We start from the raw sequence: 25,427 nt of genomic DNA on the forward strand, positions 1-25,427 counted from the left end.
GCTTCCTGGAGGACAGCAATATCTACGTCCAGGCTGAAGGGGTCCCTGGACGCTTAGGGGGTTGTGGTGAGCACAGTGATCCCTGGTGGTATAGGGACTTGGTGAGGGGCACAGATACCTATGTATGTCTTGGAGGGGTCCCTGGTGGGGGCTTAGTGGTACTGTATGAGACACTGATACCTACTTCCAGGCTATAGGCATTCTGGGGGGGCTTAGGGCTTTGGGGGGGCACAGATACCTACATCCAGGCTGGAGGGGTCCCGGGGGGCTTAGGTGGTTTGTGGGGAGGGGCACAGATATGTACATCCAGGCTGGAGAGGTTCCAGAGAGCATTAGGGGTTTTTGCGGTTGGCAGAGATACCTATCTCCATACTCTAGGGGTCCCGGGGGGCTTAGGGTTTTTTGGGAGGCACAGATATCTATGTCCAGGTTGGAGTGGTTCCTGGGGGGTTAGGGAGTTCCTGGGGGGCACAGATACCTATGTCCATGCTGTAGGGTTCCCTGGGTGAATTAGGGGTTTTCTGGGTGGCAGAGATACCTACGTCTAGGCTGTAGGGGTCCCTGGGAGGCTTAGGGGGTTTGTGGGGGGCAGAGATACCTACTTCCAGGCAATAGGTCTTCCAGGGGGAATTAGTGTGTTGGGGGGGCACAGATACCTAGGTTCAGGCTGGAGGGTTCCCGGGGGGGGGGCTTACGCCGTTTGTGTTGGGCACAGATATCTGCATCCAGGCTGGAGTGGTCCCTGGGGGGGCTAAAGCGGTTTCTGGTGGGCACAGATAACTACCTCCAATCTGGAGGGGTTTCTCGGCACTTAGGGGTTGTGGGGGGCACAGATACTTCCATCCAGGCTAGAAGGTCCCTGGGGGGCTTAGCGGGTTCATGTGGGGCACAGATACCTAAGTCCAGGCTGGATGGGTCCAGGGGGGGCTTATGGGGTTCAGGGAGCACAGATGCTTATCTCTAGGCTATAGGGGTCCCTGGTGGGCTTAGGGGGTTTTGGGGGCCCCAGATACCTAAGTCCATGCTGTAGGCTTCCCTACAGGTGCTTAGGGGTTCGTGGGGTGCACAGATACTTATGTCCAGTCTGGAAGGGACAGGGGGGTTTGGGGTTTCATGAGGGGCACAGATACAAACCTCCAGGCTGTAGGAGTCCCAGGGAGGCTGTGGGGGTACAGATACCTACATCTAGACTGGATGGGTCCTGGGGGTTATAGGGGGCTTGTGGGGGGCACAGATACCTAGGTACAGGCTGTCGGTGTCCCGAGGAGATGAGGCAGTTCACTGGGGGCTCAGATACATCCAGGCTGGATGTGTCCCGAGGAGCTTAGGGGGTTTGTGGGGTGCTCAGACACCTGTGTCCAGGCTGTAGGGATCCCTGGGGGCTTAGGGGGTTCGTGGGGGTCACAGGTAGTTACGTCCAGGCTGAAGGGGTAATGGGAGTGCTTAAGGGATCGGGGCTGACACAGATACCTACGTCCTGGGTCTAGCGGAGGCAGGAGAAGTGAAGCGGCCATGGTGTGCTTTCAAGTAGGGATAATAATGATCCACTCTTACCTACCTCATGGTGGGTGGAGGATGGGGATCCATTGGAGAGTGTCACTAAGAGTAGTGCATAATATGAGGTGTCCCATCGTTTACCAGAGCAGATTATGACGTAATAGATTAGCTGAAACAGTCTTTTTTATTTGTATTTTTTTATTTTGGAATTGTTAAGAGCAGCAATGACTTAGCTCAGACTGAAGCATCTTATCTAATTTTCAAGATCTAAGTGTCTCCTCCTTGTGTGTGATGACACAATTTAACACACTGTGACAAACAGGAGATGCTTTTGTTTTGCAATAAAATCTTTTTGCAAAGAACTTCCATCTCACTTGTTATGATTTTGAGAAACAAACTGCTTTAGTCTGAATGGGATATTTGGACAGAAACGGTTGGAATGAAATTTTCCAACCATCTCAGTTCCTGAGCTCTATCCCTGCCTCTGGGGGGATTTGTTGTCTGTTAGAACAGGAGTCTGACTGGCGGCTTCTCTTTCTGGCTCTTCCACCACCTTGCTGTGTAGGCCCTTGGGTAGGTCACCTCCCTTCTCTGTACCTAAGGCTCCTCCCATTTGTCCAATGGGAACAGGGACAGTTCTCGAATTCTGGGCAGTTGTGAGCCTGAGTGAGAAAAGGGGTGTTGAAGCCCTCTGTGAAGAAGAAAGGGGAGTTTCACGGTGTTTTTGCACCAAGGAATTCTAAACCAAAACTGAACTAACTCCCTCGAGTCCTTCTGGGGGTTCAGGAAGTTTAGTTCCCAGTTTGGAATTCTCTGAATTCCAACTACCCAGCTCCAAACCAAAACTGAACTAACTCCCTCCAGCCGACCCCTTCCTGTGTCCAGCTTCCCGGGCAAAGGTGCTCACTCTCTCAGCCCTGCCTAGCTCGAGTTACAGGCTTCGGTCCGGTCCCTCATCTCTCCCATCCCCCACACAGACAGTCCCCACTCCATCACAGTAATGCCCAGAGCATTTCGCGCATGGAACAACAGTGACACCATGTGGCCACGCAGGGTAATGCCCAGAGCATTTCCTGCATGGAGCAACAGTGACACTGTGTGGCCACTCAGGGTAATGCACAGAGCATCACACCTACGTAGAGGCTGTAGAGATCCCTGGGGGCTTAGGGGTCATGGGAGGTACAGATAGCTACGTCCAAGCTGGAGGAATTCTGGGGGGCTTAAGGGGGTTCGTAGGGTCACAGATACCTACGTCCAGGATGGTCAGGACTCTGGGGGAGTTAGGGGGGTTGTGAGGGGCATAGGAACTTGCGTCCAGGGTGTAGAGGTCCTGGTGGGGATTAAGGGCTTCCTGGAGGACACCAATATCTACGTCCGGGCTGGAGATGTCCCTGGACGGCTTAGAGGTTGTGGTGAGCACAGTGATCCCTGGGGGTTTAGGAACTTGGTGAGGGGCACAGATACCTATGTTTGTCCTGGAGGGGTAACTGGGGGGGCTTAGTGGTATTGTAGGGGACACAGATACCTACGTCCAGGCTATAGGCATTCTGGGGGGGGGGGTTAATGCTTTGGGGTGGCACAGATACCTACATCCAGGCTGGAGGGGTCCCGGGGGGCTTAGGGGGGTTGTGGGGGGCACAGCTATGTACGTCCAGGCTGGAGAGGTTCCAGGGAGTATAAGGAATTTTTGTGGAGAGCAGAGATACCTATCTCCAGGATCTAGGGGTCCCTGGGGGGCTTAGGGTTTTTTTGGGAGGCACAGATAACTATGTCCAGGTTGGAGTGGTTCCTGGGGGTTTAGGGGGTTCCTGGGGGGCACAGATACCTAGGTCCATGCTGTAGGGTTCCCCGGGTGGATTAGGGGTTTTCTGAGGGGTACAGATACATACGTCTAGGCTGTAGGGGTCCCTGGGAGGCTTAGGAGGTTTGTGGGGGGCAGCGATACCTAAGTCCAGGCAATAGGGCTTCCAGGGGGAATTAGTGTGTTGCGGGGGCACAGATATCTAGATCCAGGCTGGAGGGTTCCCGATGGCGGGGGGGCTTAGGCAGTTTGTATTCGGCAAAGATACCTACCTCCAGGCTGGAGGGGTGTCTCGGTACTTAGGGATTGTGGGGGGGCACAGATACCTCCGTCCAGGCTGGAGGGTCCCTGGGGAGCTTAGCGGGTTCATAGGGGGCACAGATACCTAAATCCGGGCTGGAGGGATCCAGGGGGGGCTTATGGGGTTCAGAGGGCACACATACTTATCTCTAGGCTGTAGTGGTCCCTGGTGGGCTTAGGGGGTTTTGGGGGCCCCAGATACCTAAGTCCATGCTGTAGGCGTCCCTACAGGTGCTTATGGGTTCGTGGGGTGCACAGATACTTATGTCCAGGCTGGAGGGGGCAGCGGGGGTTGGGGTTTCATGGGGGGCACAGATACGAACCTCCAAGCTGTAGGAGTCCCAGGGGGGCTGTGGGGGTACAGATACCTACATCTAGGCTGGAGGGGTCCTGGGGGGTATAGAGGGTTTGTGGGGGGCACGGATACCTAGGTACAGGCTGTCGGTGTCCCGAGGAGATTAGGTGGTTCACTGGGGGCTCAGATACATCCAGGCTGGATGTGTCCCGAGGAGCTTAGGGGGTTCGTGCGGTGCTCAGACACCTGTGTCCAGGCTGTAGGGATCCCTGGGGGCTTAGGGGGTTCGTGGAGGTCACAGGTAGTTACGTCCAGGCTGAAGGGGTAATGGGAGTGCTTAAGGGATCGGGGCTGACACAGATACCTACGTCCAGGGTCTAGGGGTCCCGAGGGGATTGGGGGTTGAGGGGGGAAGAGATACCTACGTCATAGCTGGAGGTGTCTTGGGTGGTTTAGGAGGTTCGTTGGAGTCACAGATACCTAAGTCCAGGCTGTAGGGGTTCCTGGGGTATTCGGGGATTTCTGGGGGTCACAGATACCTACATGCAGACTAGAGGGGTCCTGGAGCGCTTAGGAGATTTATGGGGGGCACAGATACCAACATACTGGCTGTAAAGGTCCCTGGGGGGCTTTGTGGGTTCGGGGGGCACAGATACCAATGTCCTGGCTGTAGATGTTCCTGGGGTACATAGAGGGGCTGTGGTCGCACATAACCCTACATCCAGGCTGTCGGGGTCCCGGGGGCCCCTGGCCAAATTGGGTCCCCCTGGAAAGGTCTCCCTCACGGTGGCCCCAGGGCTGGAGGAGCTCCCACTCCCTGATATGGCGCAGAGGCTGCAGCAGGGGCACAGAGCTTCTCTGGTGTCAGGGCCACAGCGGGGCAGGGGTAAAGGAGTGAGACCAGAGAAGCTCTGTGCCCCTGCTGCAGCCCCCAGGTAATAGAAGGGAGTGGGAGCTCTTCCAGCCCTGAGGCCACCGTGGAGGAACATCTACAGCCAGGACATTGGTATCTGTCATACATTAGAAGCAAGAGGAAGACTAAGGACAGGGTAGGCCCACTGCTCAGTGAGGAGGGGGAAACAGTAACGGGAGACTTGGAAATGGCAGAGATGCTTAATGACTTCTTTGTTTCAGTCTTCACTGAGAAGTCTGAAGGAATGTCTAGTATAGTGAATGCTTACGGGAAGAGGGTAGGTTTAGAAGAGAAAATAAGGAAAGAGCAAGTAAAAAATCACTTAGAAAAGTTAGATGCCTGCAAGTCACCAGGGCCTGATGAAATGCATCCTAGAATACTCAAGGAGTTAATAGAAGAGGTATCTGAGCCTCTAGCTATTATCTTTGGGAAATCATGGGAGACGGGGGAGATTCCAGAAGACTGGAAGGGGGCAAATATAGTGCCCATCTATAAAAAGGGAAATAAAAACAACCCAGGAAACTACAGACCAGTTAGTTTAACTTCTGTGCCAGGGAAGATAATGGAGCAGGTAATCAAAGAAATCATCTCCAAACACTTGGAAGGTGGTAAGGTGATAGGGAATAGCCAGCATGGATTTGTAAAGAACAAATCGTGTCAAACTAATCTGATAGCGTTCTTTGATAGGATAACGAGCCTTGTGGATAAGGGAGAAGCGGTGGATGTGATTTACCTAGACTTTAGTAAGGCATTTGATACGGTCTCGCATGATATTCTTATAGATAAACTAGGAAAGTACAATTTAGATGGGGCTACTATAAGGTGGGTGCATAACTGGCTGGATAACCGTACTCAGAGAGTAGTTGTTAATGGCTCCCAATCCTGCTGGAAAGGTATAACAAGTGGAGTTCCGCAGGGGTCTGTTTTGGGACCGGATCTGTTCAATATCTTCATCAACGATTTAGATGTTGGCATAAAAAGTACGCTTATTAAGTTTGCGGATGATACCAAACTGGGAGGGATTGCAACTGCTTTGGAGGACAGGGTCAAAATTCAAAATGATCTGGACAAATTGGAGAAATGGTCTGAGGTAAACAGGATGAAGTTCAATAAAGATAAATGCAAAGTGCTCCACTTAGGAAGGAACAATCAGTTTCACACATACAGAATTGGAAGAGACTGTCTAGGAAGGAGTATGGCAGAAAGAGATCTAGGGCTCGTAGTAGACCACAAGCTTAATATGAGTCAACAGTGTGATACTGTTGCAAAAAAAGCAAACGTGATTCTGGGATGCATTAACAGGTGTGTTGTAAACAAGAAACGAGAAGTCATTCTTCCGCTTTACTCTGCGCTGGTTAGGCCTCAACTGGAGTATTGTGTCCAGTTCTGGGCACCACATTTCAAGAAAGATGTGGAGAAATTGGAGAGGGTCCAGAGAAGAGCAACAAGAATGATTAAAGGTCTTGAGAACATGACCTATGAAGGAAGGCTGAAGGTTCAATTATAACTTAGATCTCACCCAAAATACATGCTATAGCCAATTCTTATTAACTAAGCTAAAATTTATTAGAAAAGAAAAGAGAGAGAGTGTTGGTTAAAAGATTAATATACATATAGACTTGAATTCAATTCCTGAGGTTTAGATACATAGTAGAGGTGAGCTTGTAGTTGCCAAAAGTCCTTTTAGAAATAGTCCATAGGTTATAGTCCAATGTCCATATTCAGGGTGGCTCCAGTCAATGACTGGGGATTTCAATCCTTGTGGCTTAAAGTTTCCCCCTCTTGAAAACCAAAGCAGATCTGAGATAAAGGAGGATCGTGTCCCAGGCTTCTTATACATTTCCAGCAGCCTTTCGGCCTGAGAAAACAATAGGCTTAACTCTCCTTCCAAACATCCTGGCAGTTTGTACAGGGTAATTTATTCATCAAACAGTTCAAATACATGTTACCACAATCTTCAAAGAGACACATAGACAATAATACTATTTCACTCAAGTATCATCATAAATGTTAATATTCCTTTTTTGCTCTTTGAATTAAAACTATAGCAATAGACAAGACTTGTTTGCTTACATCACAAGACCTGAGCAAACACCTCCCCTTCTACCTCTAACACTGCAGACTTGCATTTCAAAGCTCTGTTCATTTACATATCTTTCTAACCAGTTCTTAAGCTTCACCCATGGATCAGGTCAGTCGGTGAGGTGAGTTACTTAACTCTTTCTGGCCCTGTCACCTTTCAATGAGATATTAGATTATAATTACAATGTCACAGTCGCGGTGAGTTGACTGCTGCAGCTCCCCGCAGATTCTGCCTGCGTCTCTCACCGAGCTGGAGTACAGCAGTCTAGGTGAGAACACTTGATGTGTTGCATCTACACTAGACGCGATATATCAACCCCCGCTGGATTGATCGCTCTCCACCGATTCGGTAGGTAGTATAGATATACCCTGGGTATCTGGTGGTCGGAGCTGGACCCCGGAGGGGGACACATTGAAGGAATTCAGGGGTTAAGGTGCCTCTATTGTCAACTGTCAGGGCTGCTGTGGCTCAGAGAAGGGTGCTTGACTGCCTGGCAGGCTTAGGCGCCGCAAGCCTGGGAGGTGGGAGAAGTGAAGTGGCCACGGTGTGCTCAGGGTGCTTGTGCTAAGAGCAGGGGTGAGCTAGTGCAAGGGGGGTGCCACTGGGCATAGTGGGAGAGTTGCCACAAGAGGGATGCCTCAGGGTAGAGGAGGGGAGCTGCCACGGGTGGGGTGCATCAGGGCGGGGGCGCAGGGGGGGGACGGTGCAAGGTGGAAGTTTCGCCTAGGGCAAGAAACATCCTTGCACCGGCCCTGCCTCATTCCCTGACTGCAGCCAGCCCTGCACCCCCTGCCCTGCCCTGCCCACAGCCAGCCTCTGTCTCCAGCCAGCCCTGCACCTTCTGCCCTGCCCGCACCAGGCGCATCCTCCCTGCCCTGCCCGCAGCCAGCCCTGCACCCAGCTCCTGACACACCCCCTGCCCTGTCTCCAGCCAACTCCTGCCGCACCCCCCTGTGGCCCTGCCCAAAGCCAGCCACCCCCACACCTCTCCAGCCTGCACCAGCCCTGCACCCCCTGTCTGCAGCCAGCTCCATACCCCCTGCTCTGTCTCCAGCCAACCTCTGATGCACCCCCCTGCCTGAAGCCAGCCAGCCCCGCATCCCTTGTCCTCGCTGCAGCCAGACCCTACCTCCAGCCAACCCCATGTCCATTGATGTCCTGCAGTTCCCAGGGCAGTAACCCTGCACATCTGCTTAAATGAGGGGGGCAGGGAGCAGTTGGGATCCACACATGCACACCCTAGGGTGACCAGACAGAAAGTGTGAAAAATCGGGATGGGGTGGGGGGTAATAGGATCCTAGATAAGAAAAAGACCCCAAAATTCGGACTGTCCCTATTAAATCAGGACATCTGGTCAGCCTAGCACACCCCGAGGTTTCCTGAGTTCTATTGCTGGGTTTCCTACTGGTTCCACTGCTGGTTGTTTTCCTTTTCCTGGGGGACTTTGGGCACAAAAACTGGAGACAGTACAAAGGTTGTATAAAGGTAAAATTAAATAGGTTGCAGAGGAGTTTTTTTTTAAACTTAGGCTTTTGTTGTTAAAAATTTCGTCGCTCAGGGGTGAGAAAAAATGCCAATATTTGAGCCATGCAAAGCAGCACTGTGAACAGCGCTTTGTAGGTGGAGCTGTGCTCCCGGTGATGAAGCTCCTGCCACTCCTTGGAGGTGGTTTGATTTTGTTGCCGGGGAAGCTCTCTCCCAGCGATAAGGATGGCCACACAGCTCACCTTACAACGGCACGGTTAGAGTGGCATAGCTGCGCCGTGGTAAGGTGCGCAGTGTAGACCCAGCCTCAGAGCTGGGGGAAAGCTGACAGGCGCTGAGGAGCACAGGGTTCAGACAGAGACTTCCGTTAGGAGAGGAACTATTCACAAGGATTCTCTATAGCCTAGTAAGGAGGAGAGGATGGAAGATGATAATGTAAAGGTAGGATCTGATCAGAAACAATGAAATGAAAGAGTCTCCCTCAATTACATCACGTAATAGCAGACAGCTAAAATGGGACACATTTTATAAATGCTTAAATACAAATGCTAAATGTCTAAGTACTAAGATGGGTGAATTTGAGTGCCTGGTATTGAGTGACGATATTGTTAGAATAGGCATCACAGAAACTCCTGCACCCCCTCCTGTACCCATGTGGGGACACTGATCTGTGTGCATGGAGCAGCTGGCATTGCTGCCCCCCACTCCTCCCTGGAACGCTGCTCCTCCAGGCACCCCTAGGGGTTGTGGGATGTGGGGGCAAGAAGCGAGATCATCCGAGCTCCCTGCATCCAGGTCACTTTCCTCAGCTGGGCTGCATAAGGGGAGAGCAGACAGCAGCAGCTTCTGATGCTCCCCTCACAGCACAGCCCAGGTGGGGAAAGTGACCAGGACGCATGGAGCACATAGTGTTGCTCCTTGCTCCCCCGAACCCTCTATGGGCCCATGGAGGAGCATTGGGGCAGGGGAGAGCAGTGAGCACCTTTACACTGCCACACGGTGCCCTTTGACCTCCTGGAGCCCTGGGCGACTACTGGGGGGCCCCACCCCTAGTGCTGGCAAGGCTCCCCAGCACAAGCAGCAGAAAACACAGAGAGACGGGCCACCCAATGAGCAGTGGTAGCCTGGGTGGCTCGTAATGGAGGCTCGGGGGGGCTCAGCATCCCCAAACCTTGTGTTGCCAAGGGAACAATAGGGCCCATGACTAGGGTCCCTAGACAAATTGAGTCCCCCTGGAAAAGTCTCCCCCATGTCAGCCTCAGAGCCGGAGGAGCTCCCACTCCCTGCTAGGGCCCGAGGGCTGCAGCAGGGGCACAGAGCTTCTCTGGTTTCAGGGCCGCAGCGGGGCAGGGGTAAAGGAGTGATAGAGTGGGGCCAGTGTGGGAAGGGGTAGAACAGAGGGGACAGTGCATGGGGCCATGGGTGGAAGGGGGAAGAGCCAGAGACAGAAGGGGAGGCATGGTTCCGGTGCTGGGGCCCCCACATTGGTTCTCCCTTTCCCTGGGTTTTGGCATTACTAGCCCCTGCTTAGCGAGTAGGGGTCAGTGGTCCCCATAATGTGGGGCATGACTTCTAGAGGGACACAGAGGAAGATTAATTGGGGCACCTCAGGGCCTGAGCCAACCCCCATGGAGGGCAGGGAGGGAGCAAAACTCAGCCCCACTCTGTCCCAGCTCTTCCCCAACCCAACCCTCAGCCTAGGCCTCTGGCTTCCAGCCTGGCCTCGACCCCCTACCCCTGTCTGCACCCCACTCCCCAGCAAGCAACAGCCCCACTCCCAGCCACGGTTCTCAATAGTGGCTTCGGAGAGGCCACAGCCATGGCTAAGAGGGCACAGTGTGAAATGTTTGGGGACCATTGGTTTAGGGTGACATCCTCAATCACTTCTCTGCAGTCCAATAAAAGCTATTCCTCACCCACCTCCCCCTCCATCAGGATGGACTAGGTATGTTCTGCTGCCCTTCACTCATACAGGAAGGAGAATAACATTTCATTCCACTCCATCCTAAAGTGATTTGTAACCCACCACCATCCAAACTGGTCATTTTGGGGAAGCGGCCCCAATATGCTGCATACCTGGGCAGAGTAGATGTGTCTGTGCAAACACGGTCTGTTCCTGAAGTCTTTCCCAGCTCCTCACTAGATGTGAGGGGGGAGCTCATTCAGACCCTGCTTCCGCTTAGTATTTAAAAACTCCTTAGTGTCCCTATCTCTGCCGGCCTTAGATTTCTCCTCCTGTCCCTTTCTTGACAGCTTAGGTGAGGTGGCCAAGTGCTTAAAATGATGAACAGCTAATCCATTGTGCTCTGCACACATGGGTTCAAATCCCATCCTCAGGAGAGGCATTTAATCTTCACCCTCCTTTACAGACAACTTTCTCCCCCTTTAGTACAATAACAGATCAAACAATGTTACTTCTGTAACCCAAAATTGGGTCAGCCAGTAAGCTTAGGGAGAACTAATGACCCCCCAGAGTTTGGTAGAAAACAGCACATGTATTATATTGATAGCTAAGCTCAAAAGAAGGGAGGAGGGAGGGTGTCACACTCGCATACTCACACTCCCAGGATAGGCCAAAGAAGATGGGTAGGGGGGTGTCACATTCATGCTCCCAGGACAGGCCTGGCATTAGAGATGTCAGGATCCTTTAAGGTAAGTGTCCCACAGCGCAGTGATGGACAGTGTGATGAAGGTAAGTCTCCCTGAGGCATGATGGAATGTAACACAGCTAACCACTGGCCAGACGGGCCGGGCAAAGGGCATTCACTGGAGGTACAAAGGAGAGGGGGAAAGCCACTTCATAGGCATTCAAAGAGGGAGAGGAGACAAGGGCCGGGGGGAGTGTAACAGACCTTTTGAGCATACAGGTTATACAGAGCACACAGATCACTGCTGTTCCTACAACAGGGTAAGTTCTCAAGCAGCATGTTTCTTACTTTGCCCATCTGTCAATTTTGATGATTATCGATGGAAATATTTTGCCATTGGGTTGTGTGTTTACACAGAAATTGACATTTACCAACAAATAGGTAATTCTTCCAAGCCTGCCTAGTCTGCAGTTGATGGGTTTAGAGGGACACATTCACTCTTCCAGGTCCCCATGCCAGGCCTGTGCTCTCCAGGTTGTCAACTTCCCACACTGCTGGGATCCTTCCCTCATCTTCCCCCAGACCACTGCACCACCCCCACTTCTGGTATTCCCTCCCCACACTGTTTAACTCCCCTGCTGGCAGGATCCCTTTCCATTCCTGTCTCCACTCTGGGCAAAAGCTCTGCACTGTTCTCATAACAGAATTTGAACTCAGGCCACCTGGATGAAAACCAGAAATCCTGACTAGCCCATATGGGACTATTGTTCCATCAGATGAAGTGGGTATTCACCCACGAAAGCTCATGCTCCAATACGTCTGTTAGTCTATAAGGTGCCACAGGACTCTTTGCTGCTTTTGTTACTATAACTCAGGCCTTGGCTACACTGGAGAGTTGCAGCGCTGGTGGTGGCTTTACAGCACTGTAACTTACTCCCCGTCCACACTGGCAAGGCACATACAGCGCTGTATCTCCCTGGCTACAGCGCTGGCAGTACTCCACCTCGACGAGAGGAATAAAGAGAACAGAGCTGGTGCTGCAGAGCTGGGGTGCCAGTGTAAACAGGGATTAATCTTACTGCGCTGTCACTGACCTCCGGAACCTTCCCATAATGCTTTTAAGTAGAGATAACGCTCTTTGTTTTGGTGTGATGCCTCTGTTTGTTTTGTTGTGAGCTCGGGGCTCCCGGAGCTGCTTAGCTTACAACCAAACACAGTTACTGTTTGCAGTGAATGAGCAGAGGCAGCGGGATCCCTTTGGAACGCCCACAGCTGGTGTTTGCTTGAGGAGAGAAGCAGCCCGGTGGGCACGGGGGGGGTGGTCTGTTTTGGAGCAGCTGCTTATCTGGTCTGTGAGGAAAAAAACAAAGGCGGCTATTTGCATTTAGTGAATGAGAGAGGGGTGGGGAAGAAGGCTTGAACTTGTCAGGCAGGGAGCTGACACAGTGTCAGCCCCAAAAATCCACTCTCTCTGTCTCCCCTACGCTCCCTGTCACACTCTGCCCCACCCTTCTCTTTTGAAAAGCACGTTGCAGCCACTTGAACACTGGGATAGCTGCCCATAATGCACCACTCCCAACAGCGCTGCAAATGTGGCCACACTGCAGTGCTGGTAGCTGTCAGTGTGTCCTGCAGCGCTTTCCCTACACAGCTGTAGGAAGACAGCTTTAACTCCCAGCGCTGTACAGCTGCAAGCGTAGCCAAACCCTCTCTAAGCCGACCCCTTATGAGAGCAGCCAGGACTAGTGTGACTAGATGTCCTGATTTTTGGGTCTTTTTTCTTATATAGCTGCTTATTATCCCCACCCCCTGTCTGAGTTTTTCACATTTGCTGTCCAGTCACACTAGCAGGGGTTGCACACAGGGCTGCATTAACCTTCAGGTGCTGAGGTTTCCCTCTCTCCATTCCCAGAGCCTGTGATCAGGAAACAGACATCAGGGCTCCCAGGTGCTGCACAGACCATGACTGAGATCAGACCCCATATTGTGCAAGGTGCTGTATAAACCCTGGGCAACATTGGGACACCCAGGGGGTGCCCAACTTCTTCTGACTCCCTCTGGATCACCCCCCCCCCGCAAAAAACCACCTTTCCAAACAGTCCTTCTTTCCCTGCCCCCTGATTCTGCTTTCACACCCTGGGACCATCTCCTCTCTTCATCTCTCCCCCTCCAGGTGAAGCAGAGATGGAGGCAACTTCAGCCACTGGAGACAGCCCCAGCGAGCGCTGCAGCCAGCCCCGCGGGGGGGGGGGAGTGTTTGCAGACACTGGAAGGGAGCAGCTGGGGGCGGGGCTGTGCTGGGAAGAAGGAGGCAGGAGAACAAAGCCCAGAGACCCAACACTGGGCAGCTCCTGGGGGCGGGACTCTGGCTCTGCTCAGGGGCGGGGCAGCTCCTGGGGCTGGGGCTCTGGCACAGCCCGGGGGCGGGGCAGCTCCTGGGGCGGGACTCTGGCTCAGCTCGGGGGCGGGGCAGCTCCTGGGGGTGGGGCAGCTCATGGGGGCGGGGCTCTGGCACAGCCCGGGGGCGGGGCAGCTCCTGGGGGCGGGACTCTGGCTCAGCTCGGGGGTGGGGCAGCTCCTGGGGGTGGGGCAGCTCATGGGGGCGGGGCTCTGGCTCAGCCCGGGGGCGGGGCAGCTCCTGGGGGCGGGACTCTGACTCAGCTCAGGGGCGGGGCTCTGGCACATTGTGACGCGGAGCCCGGTCTGAGCAGCTGCTCCCTGGTTCTCCATGTGCTGCCAGCAGCGCTGGAGCTGCCCGAGCCGGAGCGGAGCCGCTGTTCTCAGCTGCAGCCAGGATCTGCCCCCGGCCCCGCTGGGCTCCAGGTGGGGACAGAGACTGGGGCCCGGGGGTTCCCCTTGGTGTGGCTGGCGGGGGCGGGAGGGGAGGGGACAAGCCGGAACTGCAGGCGAGGGAAGGGAGGTAGGACATTGTGACCCGGAGCCCCCGGGGAGTAAGATACCCCGGGGGAAAGGAAATTGACTCTGCCCCGGGGAGCCTGGGACGAGCCTCGGAGCCGCCTCGGCCCCAGTGTAGCTGCAGCAGGATCCGCCCGCCCCGCTGGGATGGGGGGGGGCCGGGGCCCGGCGGGGGGGCAGAGCCTGAGGCCCGGCGGGGGGGCCGAGGGGGAGCCCGGGGCCCGGCGGGGGGGGGCGGTGTATTAAATCGCTCCCCAGAGCAATGTGCTAATCCCGGGCACTGCGCATGTGCAGTAACAGCCGCTGAAGCCGCTGCCCTTCCCCCTGCCCGGACCAGCCGTAACGTTCCACCGGGCGCTGGGGGCGGGGCTGGAGCGGGGCGGGGGAGTAACAGGGAGCGCGGGGGGGGCGCTGAGCAGGAAATTGACGGGGGGGGTCAGGCAGCTGGAGGCAGGGTCGGGGGGGGGCTGAAGGGCACAATCCGGGCTGGGGGGAGGAGCAGGAGTTGAGCTCAGGGGGAGGTGCTGGCAGAGCCTCCCCCCTTTGGTGTGTGTGGGGTGTCAGGGCGGGGAGAAGCCGGAAGTTGCAGGGAGGGGGAGGTCACTGGGGTGGGGGGGGTAGATCTGTCTCTGTGCAGCCAGGACATTCCCGGGGTGGGGCGGGGAGGTGAGTTAACTGGATCATGTCCCTGTTTTTACCACTTCCTCACACATACACATTCTCTCAAGATTTCCCCTTTTCTCTCTCATTATCACACGTGGCTATAAAATCCAGGGAGATTCTCCTCCTCCCCCCAATGATCAGCTCTCTAATTGCCTCTAATTTCCCCTTTTCTCTCCATACTTCTCAAATGTCAATTTAAAATCTCTTCGATGGGGGGTGGATTTTCCCACCCATTTTATCTGCAGCGATTTGTCCTTGTTTGAGTGGGAAATTGTTGCCCTGGGTCATTCCCCAGAACATGGCTCCCCCTGGAGTGGGGATGGGATGGGATGAGGTGCCCGTTCTCTGCTAGGAAAGGGAAGGGAGGAGCATATCCCCCATGGAGACTGCCCAGACCCCATTTTCCAATCCCCCTGCGGCCCCCATCCATTGTCCAGGGAGCCTTCCAGCTCCCCCCCTCCTTAAATCAGCTCCTCAAAGGGCTCTGAGCTGCTCACGTGAATGGTTGCCCTGGGTCTGGGGGGGACCATCACATTCTGTTTATGTATTGGACAGTCATATAAAATCCAGTACAACAGTCCCCCTTTTCCACTAGTTATTTAATAGCAACATCAAATCCCCTCCGATCTTGGTGGTTTTCTCTCATGTTATCAAATGTCGTTTGTGATAGGTTCTCTCTGCGTGTCTCAAGGATTGATATAAAATACCCCAAACATTTGCCCCACTTCTCTCTAGTTGTTTTATTTCTAATTGAATATGATGGGTTGTTTCCCAATGTGCTAAGATGCAGCCGCCTCTGGGGTGGATCCATGGTGGCCATTATTTGCTAGTGACAGCCTGTGGACCTTTCTTGCCCTCCAGGCCTTCCATTCTCCTGTTAAAGAAGTACCCCCCAGGCTCCCTCTGCCTGTGTGACTGACCAGCAGGAGATGGTGTTAACTTTCTAGCCACTTCTCACACTCTGTGAGGTAACACTTGCAGGGGCAGGGAAGGTGTCTGTGTGGGGAGATTGCAGCTGAAGGGGCATTGTGGTAGGGGGAGGCCTCTGGGTGGCTGGGCAGGGGGTACCCTAGTCAGGTTGGTGGGTTGTGGAGGTTTGGGGTTTTCGGGGGTGGTGGTTTTGATGTGCCCATCCCTGAGGCTATGAGTCCTGGAGCTGGGTATTGCAGCTGGTCTGGTGGCTGCAGAACAGTGGGGGTGGGTGTCTCTTGAGGGGGCGGGACAGAGGGTTAGAGGGAGCCTGGTTCTGTGCCAGGGGCTCTGTATGTGCTTCCCCCGCTGGTTCCTGGTTTTGTTGCCATGCCCAGTGCACAGAGCTGGGGGAGAGGATCCCTGGCACTAGGTCAGGGCATGCCAGGGAAGCAGAGTGAGGGGTCCCACTGTAAAGCATCAGGGGGTCACACTAGGCAGAGGAGGGGGTCCCAGGCAAATGTCAGGGTAGATCCTTCTGGAGGGTGGGAAACTTCCTAGGCAGGCAGTGAGGGACTGAGTTCCCAGTGGGGGGGGGTCCCTTGAGGGGGTCCCTGGCTGCTGGGGGCTCTTGGTGGGGGTAACTCTTTGGGATTCCCAACCTGACAATCATGGTCTGGTGCGGGTTCTCTGGCTGGTGGGGCTTTGAGGGGTATCTGGGGTCCCTGGCCAGGGACTCTGGGGGCTGCATCCCAGGGAATATCTGATGGGATCCTGGCTGGGGGGTGTCTGGGGCCCCTGGTTGGGGGGTCTGGGCTCTGGGTACTAGGGGGTGTCTGGGGGCTGCTGCTAACCATGATCCTTCTCTCTGGTCAACTTGTGGCAGAGTCCTGGCTCCAAGCACTGCCCGGCATTCCCCAGTCACGTGCCATCACTGTGATAACTTTCTGTCCACTTATCAAACACTGTTAGTGTGAAATCACAGATTTTGCTTTTCTCCTCTTTTGAAAACTGTAGGAACTGTCGGTTCCGTTTGGAAAATTTATGCCCCCAGTCCTTGTCCTAGATCTGCGGGGGTGAGGGTGGTGGGAAGGGAGTCAGCACTGCTACACGATGGTCTTTTCCACAGCGTTCTGAACTCATTCTTTTTGAAATCTAGTGTCATTGAGACAATTGTTAATCCAGAGTCACTTTATGGAAAGACAAGGAGTGATTCCAGATGGACAGTGGGTCAAATGAGATCAGCCATTCTCCCTGTGAGGAGGGGCTCCCATTAGCTGCTCTCCCCAGAGAGCTAAAGGAGGGAAGCTGCTCAAACGCGCTGTCCCTCTCTGCTCAGGATATTGGGGTTCAGCTTCCTGGGTCAGAGACTGCAGCCTCCATTGTGATCTGGGAGACCAGGCTTGGCAGCTGCTGCTCCCCCAGTGGGGCTCTGTGCTGGGAAGTGACCTTAATTAAAGCTTCTTCTCTGCCTGGCCCAAGGGATGACTTTCTGCAGCTCGTCCTAGCCCCCTAGGGCAGCCCTGGGCCCTTTTACTACTAAATTCTGAGCCAGAGTCTCCAGGTAACTGAAAGACCTCAGGGAATGTCCTAGGGTCTGGCAAGAAAGTGACTGCACAAACAACCCCACCTCATTTCTCCTCCCATTAGTGGTTGAGAGGAGGAAATCCAGCCATGGGAGAGCAAAGCTCCAAGGAATGGGACTGTCCCAGCCAGAGGGGCAGGGAGGGAGGACAGGGGAAGGAGAGACTGAAAGGGGCAGTGGGATAAATGAATGTGGGGGAGAGATTTCCAGCTCTCTAGTCCACCCAGACACATGTATTGCTGCATCCCTGGGCAGAACCACTTTCCAGTGAACAAAACAAGGATCAGACAGAGCAAAAGCCAGTTCCTGACTCCATATTCCCCCTGCTGGGGTGTGGCTGCCGTGGAGTCAGTGTCTGAGGGAATCCCCCACAGTGACTCCTTTGGTTCTGCTCTTTTCTAGGCTTGTGTTCAGAGAAGAGATGAGGGAAGGGAGAAGGGAGAAGGGAGGTTAAAAATGTGTCTGTGGACTTAGCCTGGCAGGAGGGGCCAGGCCTAAATTGTAATAAACAGATTGAGCATTTCCCAGCATGACAGAATCTAGGGTGTCTGTCTGACCAGACTCCTAGTGCTGGAGCCTGACCTCACTAACCAGCAGCTGCTGTGAGATATGAAGGGGGCACCCATGAGTCAGGCTTCTTGGAGCTGCCTCTCCCTTCATATCCCGCTCCTCACAATGAGGAGGGTGTGGGGCGTTCTACCAGCGAGCTCTCCCTAGACCCTGCTGGGGGTTCCATCTCCTGTATCAGTAAGTGGGTAATAGTGGGGTGATGGATCTGCTGGGAGAGACAAGGGGCTCTCTCTTCATCCCCTCACCCTGGTATTTGCTGGATACTCTGAACAAGGTCGAGGTGGGACTCTCCTGACTACGATCCACCCTGAGCTTCCATTTGATTCACTCCTCTCTGCCACAAATAGTGGGGCTGTGAGTGGGGCAGCAAGTCCTTAGTGTTGGACTCTTGCTCTTTCAGGGGCCGGTGACCTTTGAGGAGGTGGCTGTGTATTTCACCAGGGAAGAGTGGGCTCTGCTGGACCCAGCTCAGAGAGCCCTCTACTGGGATGTCATGCAGGAGAACTATGAGACGGTGGTCTTGCTGGGTAAGGGTTCCTGTTTCTTCTGTTCTTGGAAGGGGAAATGAAGAGTGAAGGTTCATGCCACCCGCACAATGCCATCTGTACCCTGTCCTGTTTCAGCATCACCCCAATAGGCCAGTGACACACATACTACCGGAGACCCTCCTCTGCTGCAGAACACTTTGGGAACAGAGCACAGGAGCCGTATTGCACAGTGTCAAATATCTCCTGTTTGCTGAAGTGAAACTGGAGGTTAGGTCTGGCATAACTGTCCCATATCCCTAATCATTTTTGTTGCCCTTTTCTGAACCTTTTCTGATTCCAATATATCTATTTTAGAGATGGGGTGACAACATCTGCATGCAGTATTCAAGATGTGGGTGTATCATGGATTTATTTGCTGTTTTTACAAATATGATCTATGAGATATTGTCATATCTATCCCTTTCTTAATTATTTCCTACATTGTTCACTTTTTTTCACTACTGCTGCACATTGAGTGGATGTTTTCAGAGAACTATCCACAGTGACTCCAAGATCCATCTCTTGAGTGGAAACAACTAATTTAGGCCCCATCATTTTGTATGTATAGTTGGGATTGTGTTTTCCAATGGGCTGCACTATGTGCTATCCTGTCATCTAGCACTGCTGAGATCCTGGATTCAGTAATATCCCTGCCCTTCCTGTTCCCTTTCTCCACCGAACCCCGCCAGCCCATGCTTCCTGTTCCCAGCTTCCCCAGGATTCTCACACTGTCTCTGAACCTCTCTGTCAGCAAGAAGCAGTGCCAGGGACACTTGCCCTCTGTCTGAGTCTTCGATTTCTGGGACATGGATTTACTTTCTCTGTGTTGTAAGAGGCTTTGTCATAGTGAGTGTCTGTGATGTTACCCTGAGTACAATCTGGACTGTTAAATAGCTGTGTCCCCTCAGTTCTCCGGCCTGGGGTGCCTTTTCCACTGTTTTCCCGCGAGAACAGCCCCTCTTGGCCAATTAACACACAGTCTCCAGCATGTAACTCACTCCCAGCTACACAGTATTGAGTGCTGCTAGACAGCCACTCATGAATTACACCTCAGGAGAAAACCAGCAAATTCTCAAGTGCCCAACTTTCCCCCAGAAATGTGAATCTTGCACTGTCCAGCATGCTACTGAATGACGCAAGCTCATATGAAGTCTGTCATTTCATCATTGGAAAATGACATGCACCAGCTTGTTATCCCAAACAGAGTTTCCAACACACTTCAATCCACACATACTGGTTAGATGAACAATAAACCAAGATTGTTAACTACCAAAAACTAAAACTAGGCCCAGTCCATGAAAGGGGCACTCCCAGGAGAGACTGTATAAAGGCCGGGACATGAAACACCTTTGTAAACCTGAGATAGCTGCCTTGGGGACAATGACAGGGAGAATCCCCCAAATTGACTCTGTTTCTGCTCTTCTCTGGCCTCTGATTGTTCCTTCCAACATGGAGTACTTTGCACTTGTCTCTACCTAATTTCATCCTATTTACTTCAGATCATTTCTCCTGTTTGTCCAGATCATTTTGAATTTTAATCCAATCCTCCAAAGCACTTACAACCCCTCCCATCTTGGTGTTGTCCGCAAACTTGATAAGTGTAAGAGAGAGACAGTTACTTGGAGTGTTTCCCCATGTGTCAGAGGGTTACACCCTGGTGGGAGGGGGCTAGGCCTGTACTGGAATAAGGTCACTCTGTGCTTCACAGTGTGCCAGAACCTAGAATATGCATTAGCAGGGGAAAAGCTGGGGGGAATCGGCTTGTGGAATGGACAAAAGCCTAGTCTGAATTCTCACACCTTGCCCTTTTCACCCCGGCAGGCCAGAGAATAATATCCATGTTTCGCTGCAGATCATCTCGTCCTCCCAGGTGCAAGGAAATGGCTGCAATGGAGCTGGCTCAGGTAAGAGATTATCAGGGAGGTGGTGGTGGGCTCTGCTTGGAGGTTGAGGAGCAGTAAATGCATAGGAGGGTGGGAATTGCTAGAGGTGGTGGGAAGCAGGAAATATCTCGGGTGGAGAAAGGGAGGGGACAGCATGTGACAAACCTGCTGAGACTTGTGTAGTGTAGGGCATGATGGGTTGTCACCCCCAGGGGGCAGTTTGTGGAGCTTCTGGGAACTACTGTGTCCTCTAACCCTCACGCTGGGCTGGCCCTTCTCACACTGCTTTGCTGGAGATTTTGCCAGTCTCTCCAGGGCCTGTTATCACCCAACACAACAGCAGGTGGCGCCATGCTGCCAACTAAGCTACCTGAGTGCTCTACCTAAGCCACTCAAGGACAGATAGAAGACAAGAGCCAATTTCCCACTCCCCCACCTTGCACACTTGCTGTAGTATAAATCCAGAATTATACCATCTTATAGTGCACGGGGATCTCTATAATGCAAGCTCATTAATATAGTTCCCCTTCCCCTCGATATGGGACAGATGTGCACAACAAGCTGAGATTTTCCCCAGACACTTCACTCAAAATACGCTGGTTAAGATAAAGCATCAAACAAGTTTACTAACTGCAGAAAGATAGATTAAGTGATTATAAGTGATAACAAACAGATCAAAGCAGATTATTTAGCAAATAACCAAAACTCAGACTAAGCCTATGATACTAGATGGAGAGAATTTGAACTAGCAATTTCTCACCCTGACTGATGGTACAAGCAGTCCCCCAAGTTTCCATACACAAGCTAGAAATCTCTTGATCCTGGGAGCAGCACTTCCCCCACATCCGTTTTTGTTTCTCAGGCATTTCCAGGAGTTCTCTTGTGTGGGGAATGAGGCCAAGAGATGATGTCACACCCCATCTTATGAGGCTTTTCCATATGGTGGGAACCTTTTGTTCCAAACTCAGTTCCTAGTCCAGTTTGTGGAAAATACAGGTACTAAAATGGAGTTTAGTGTCATGTGGTCTGGTCACAGGCCCTGCTGAATGATAGTAGCCATGACTCCTAGGCTGCCGGAAACATTCACAGGAAGGCTAAGCTCTTCCACAGTCCATTGTCTTTGTAGAGCCATCAGCGCTGTCTGGCTTCTTCATTGTTGTACCTGAAAGGCTCGTTGTGGGTGTTACCCAGAGTAAACACATTTGAAATACAGATACAGAGTCAATATCCATAACTTCAGATACGAACATGATATGTGCACACAAATAGGATAATCATATTCAGCAAATCAGAACTTTTCCAGTGACACCACACATGATGCATCTTGTACAAAATAGATCATCATTATGTCCTAATCATATTATAATCATACCACTATGATGAATATGGGGGTGTAGTGTCAGATAGGTCCTAATTTCAAGGCACAGGAGTTGAGAATGGAACTTCCCGTCTTTGTGGAACAGGAAATAACCCTCCAGCCAGGGCTGGGACAACTTCCCAGACTCCCAGTGATGGAGCCTGAATCTCCTGGCATTTCATTAATTACCACCAACCCCAATCTTTGTGGCAACTGTAAACTTTATCAGTGATGATTTTGTACTCTCTTCTAAGTCATTTATAAGAATGTTAAATAGCACAGGACCAAGAAACAATCCCTGCAGGAACCTGCTAGAAAGAAATCCACTCGACCATGGTTCCTCATTTACTATCAGTTTTTAATCTATTTAATGTATGCCATGTTTATTTTGTATCATTCTAGTTTTTTTAGTAAAAATATTGTGGTGATCAAGTCATGTCCCTTACAGAAGTTTAGGTATATTACATCAATACTATTTGCGGCAACTAAACTTTTGGTCTCATCCAATAAGGATATCTCGTTAGTTTGATAGGCTCTATTTTCTCTAAACCTTTGTTAATGGGCACTATAATTCTGACCTTCTAACTTCTATTCTTTACTATTGACTTCCCCTTTCTTCCGTATATTTTATTTAGAGAGTGCTGCGATTCCTACCAGGGAGCCACTAACAGGGTCCAGAGACAGCCCCATCTCCTATATTTAGCTCTGGCTAGTAGCTATGTGATAAATGTGAAGACCCTGCTTCTGTCTGTCAGCTGGAAGACACAAAGGTTCTCTCTTTCTACCCTCTGATACATCCTGGCTGCTGTAAGCAAGGTGGGGTGGGAATCTGTTAACATGTGCCTTCCAGAGCTTCCATTTCCTTGGTGCTGCTGTTGCGTGACTAGTGGGGTTGTGAGTGGGTCAGCAGGTACTGAGTGTTGGACTCTTGCTCTTTCAGGGGCCGGTGACCTTCGATGAGGTGGCTGTGTATTTCTCCAGGGAAGAGGGGACTCCGCTGGACCCCACTCAGAGAGCCCTCTACAGGGATGTCATGCAGGAGATCTTTGAGATGATGGTCTTGCTGGGTCAGGATTCCTGTCCCTTCTGTTCTTGGAAGGGGAAATGAAGAGTGAAGGTTCATGCCACCCCCACAATGCCATCTGTACCCTGTCCTGTTTCAGCATCACCCCAGTAGGCCAGTGACACTCATACTACCGGAGACCCTCCTCTGCTGCAGAACACTTTGGGAACAGAGCACAGGAGCAGTATCATACAAAGTCAAATATCTCCTCTTTACTCAAGTAAAACTGGGGGTTAGGTCCAGCATAATGAAAAGAAGGTTCCTACCCCCAGCCTTCTCTCAAACCCTGAGCCTTCTCTACCCAAACCAGAATGTGCTTGGGGTGCAACAAGCAGGCGCCTGGAGTCAGAGCTGCCAGTGCAGGGTTACTTATCATACAGACACTCAGTGCGTCCTTGAACTCTGGCTGGGAGTATACAGACAGGGGAGCTCCAGCAGCAGAACACTGAATCTCTCCCAGGATTACAGATGACACAACTCCTCACTGATCTAGATTGTACCCTAGCGTGTGAAAATGGCCTAGGTTGGTAGTGACATTTCTTGAGACATAGAGAGTCTTGCTCCCACATCACCAGGTGTAATAAAAATAACAGGAAAGGCCAAATATGGAAAACTGATTGTTCAGCTTGCTTTTGACCTGCATCATATTTTGCAATATATTCCAAATAAGGAAATTAATGTGCAACGTATGTGTCATTGTTTGTGGTTTTAAGCTGTAAAAGGCTTGTGTGATTTTTAGCTCGGGGACAGTATTCCAATAGCTGTCGCCCCCTGCGTGCTTGTAACCAAGAAAAGAGCCTCAGGCTGAGCTGATTCAAAATCAGTCCTGTGGTTGTTTTCCACAACAGCCTTAATAGGTCCCTGTGTTGGAATGTAAGGCTACGTCTAGACTACCCACCGTATCGGCGGGTTAAAATCGATTGCTCGGAGATAGATATATCACGTCTCATCTAGACGCCATATATCGATCCCCGAGCACGCGTATATCGATTCCGGAACTCCACCAACCCCAACCGAGTTGCGGATTCGATAGGGGGAGCCACGGACATCGATCCCGCGCGGTGAGGATGGGTGAGTAATCCGATCTTAGATATTCTACTTCAGCTACGTTATTCACGTAGCTGAAGTTGCGTATCTAAGATCGATTTCCCCCCGTACTGTAGACCAGCCCTTAATGTCTTCGCACCTTCCCCCTGCAGGAGAATGGCTATTGGACCAGCTGTTTGCCTTGCTGTCTCTGAGGAACTGGTCTGTGGGTGCTCCCCAGAACTGAAACTTTTTCAGTAATATCATACTGTAAAATCTCACAATTTTACACACAGTGTTACTACACATTTTAACAGGAGGATAATATTCAGTAAGTTATGTGTTTTCTAATGATACCTCACAAGCCATACTGTTTACAAAATTGATCATAATTTTCTAGAAGAGTGAACACAGGGGTATAGACTGACACAGTGTCTGTGTGTGTGTTCCTAGCAGATATGTGGGTATTTCAATCCCTCATAAGCACAATGTTTTGGCATCTTCAAGGACCTGGGAACTGGTCCTGGGAATTCACTAGTTTAGCAAGTGTGAGACTGCATGAAATTGTGAGACCCTTTGCTATTAATAATAAAATAATATAATCTGATAAAATTGCAATGAATCATGCTAGGTATGCCATGTAAAGTGGCAATGAAAATGTTATGATTTGCCAAGGATGATAATTTTCTTTCTATGTTTCCATCAGCCTTGTATTGTGAGTTACAGATATGTAGGGTATATCTGTATTTCCAGACTTGTGCAGTGTTTCTGGGTGACACCCCCAGACATATTGGCATCAACACTGCCTAGCCTGTTTGATGGCCCATTGAGGGTCATCAGCTGTACAATGAACCCATGGACCAAGGGGATACACCTATTGAGTCAGCAAGACATGCTGGGGTATGCCTGTGTAATGAGACCTCCAAAGCTTTTCCATGCCATGTGCTGTGAATCTTGTGTTTGGGACACAGGAAGTACAAGCCACATGGCAAAAGGAATATAAAGTGCAGCTGCATCATCTCCATCTTGTCTTCAATCCCCCTTCCTACCTCTGGAGCAACTTCTCTACAAATTGAACCCTGGAACAAAGGACTGAATGACCCATCCAAGCTGTGGATGCGTTCCAGACAGACTTTCAAGCCAGCAACTCACCAATACTGCTAAGAACCTGATATATCCATTTTGGAATGTATCTGACTGCTTTTCCATTTAACTTCTTTGTCTTTCTTTCGTTTAAACCTTTAGTTTAGATGATAAAGAATAGTCTGGAAGGATGGAATTTAACTTCATTCTCTCATTCATTCTTTCTTCTAAACATTTAGTTTAATTGCTAAAGGATTGGCTGTCAGCATGGTATTTTGGATGAGATCCAAACCTATAGTGACTGGGTAATGTGGCTAACCTTCCACCCACCCACTTTCTGGATCCAATTAGGATCACTCTCCTGCTGCCCTCTGGCCATGCTGTATCACAGTGAGCAGAGTTTTTAAATAACTCTCACTGTACGGAACCTAGTTGCTGATTAGGAGTCAGAAAACTGTCATGCAATAAAGGGGGCCATGTGATTTCTTTTTTCAGAGTCTCGTTAACCAATGTGTGGGATCAGAAGCACAGTTTGTGACTGGTCAGTGAGTTTAACTTCAGTGTTAACCACCAGTTTGGGGAGCATCTGCTCTCCCTTTTTCAGCCTGCTCTGACCTTGGCATTTTCAGTGAGGACTGCCCCAGGCACACCAGGTCACACTAAGCACTGAAGATAAATTAATAGAATGTTTTTAATGATTAAGTTTTATGAAATCAACTGAACTCCTTTGTTTTCTTTCATCTGAGCAGGGTTTCTGGTTTTCCAACGTGATGTGATCTCCCAGCTGGAACAAGGGGAAGAGCCATGGGTCCCAGAGCTGCAGGGTTCAGAGGAAAGAGATTCTGAGATCTCCCCGCACAGATGAGGAAACATTAAACCAACT

At 51.4% G+C, this 25,427-nt stretch overlaps 1 protein-coding gene across 1 annotated transcript in view; it reads left to right on the top strand.

Moving 5' to 3' along the window:
* LOC127042511 (zinc finger protein 560-like) overlaps nucleotides 1–25,427 on the top strand; it is a 1,223,565-nt gene that overhangs the window by 723,065 nt on the left and 475,073 nt on the right. The window contains exons 5-6 of the mRNA XM_050935903.1: nucleotides 18,006–18,132; nucleotides 19,954–20,002. Coding sequence (XP_050791860.1) covers nucleotides 18,006–18,132; nucleotides 19,954–20,002 — 176 coding nt within the window. The remainder of the gene's footprint in view (nucleotides 1–18,005; nucleotides 18,133–19,953; nucleotides 20,003–25,427) is intronic.

The sequence above is a fragment of the Gopherus flavomarginatus genome, unplaced genomic scaffold, assembly GCF_025201925.1.
Source record: "Gopherus flavomarginatus isolate rGopFla2 unplaced genomic scaffold, rGopFla2.mat.asm mat_scaffold_47_arrow_ctg1, whole genome shotgun sequence".
Taxonomy (NCBI): domain Eukaryota; kingdom Metazoa; phylum Chordata; order Testudines; family Testudinidae; genus Gopherus; species Gopherus flavomarginatus.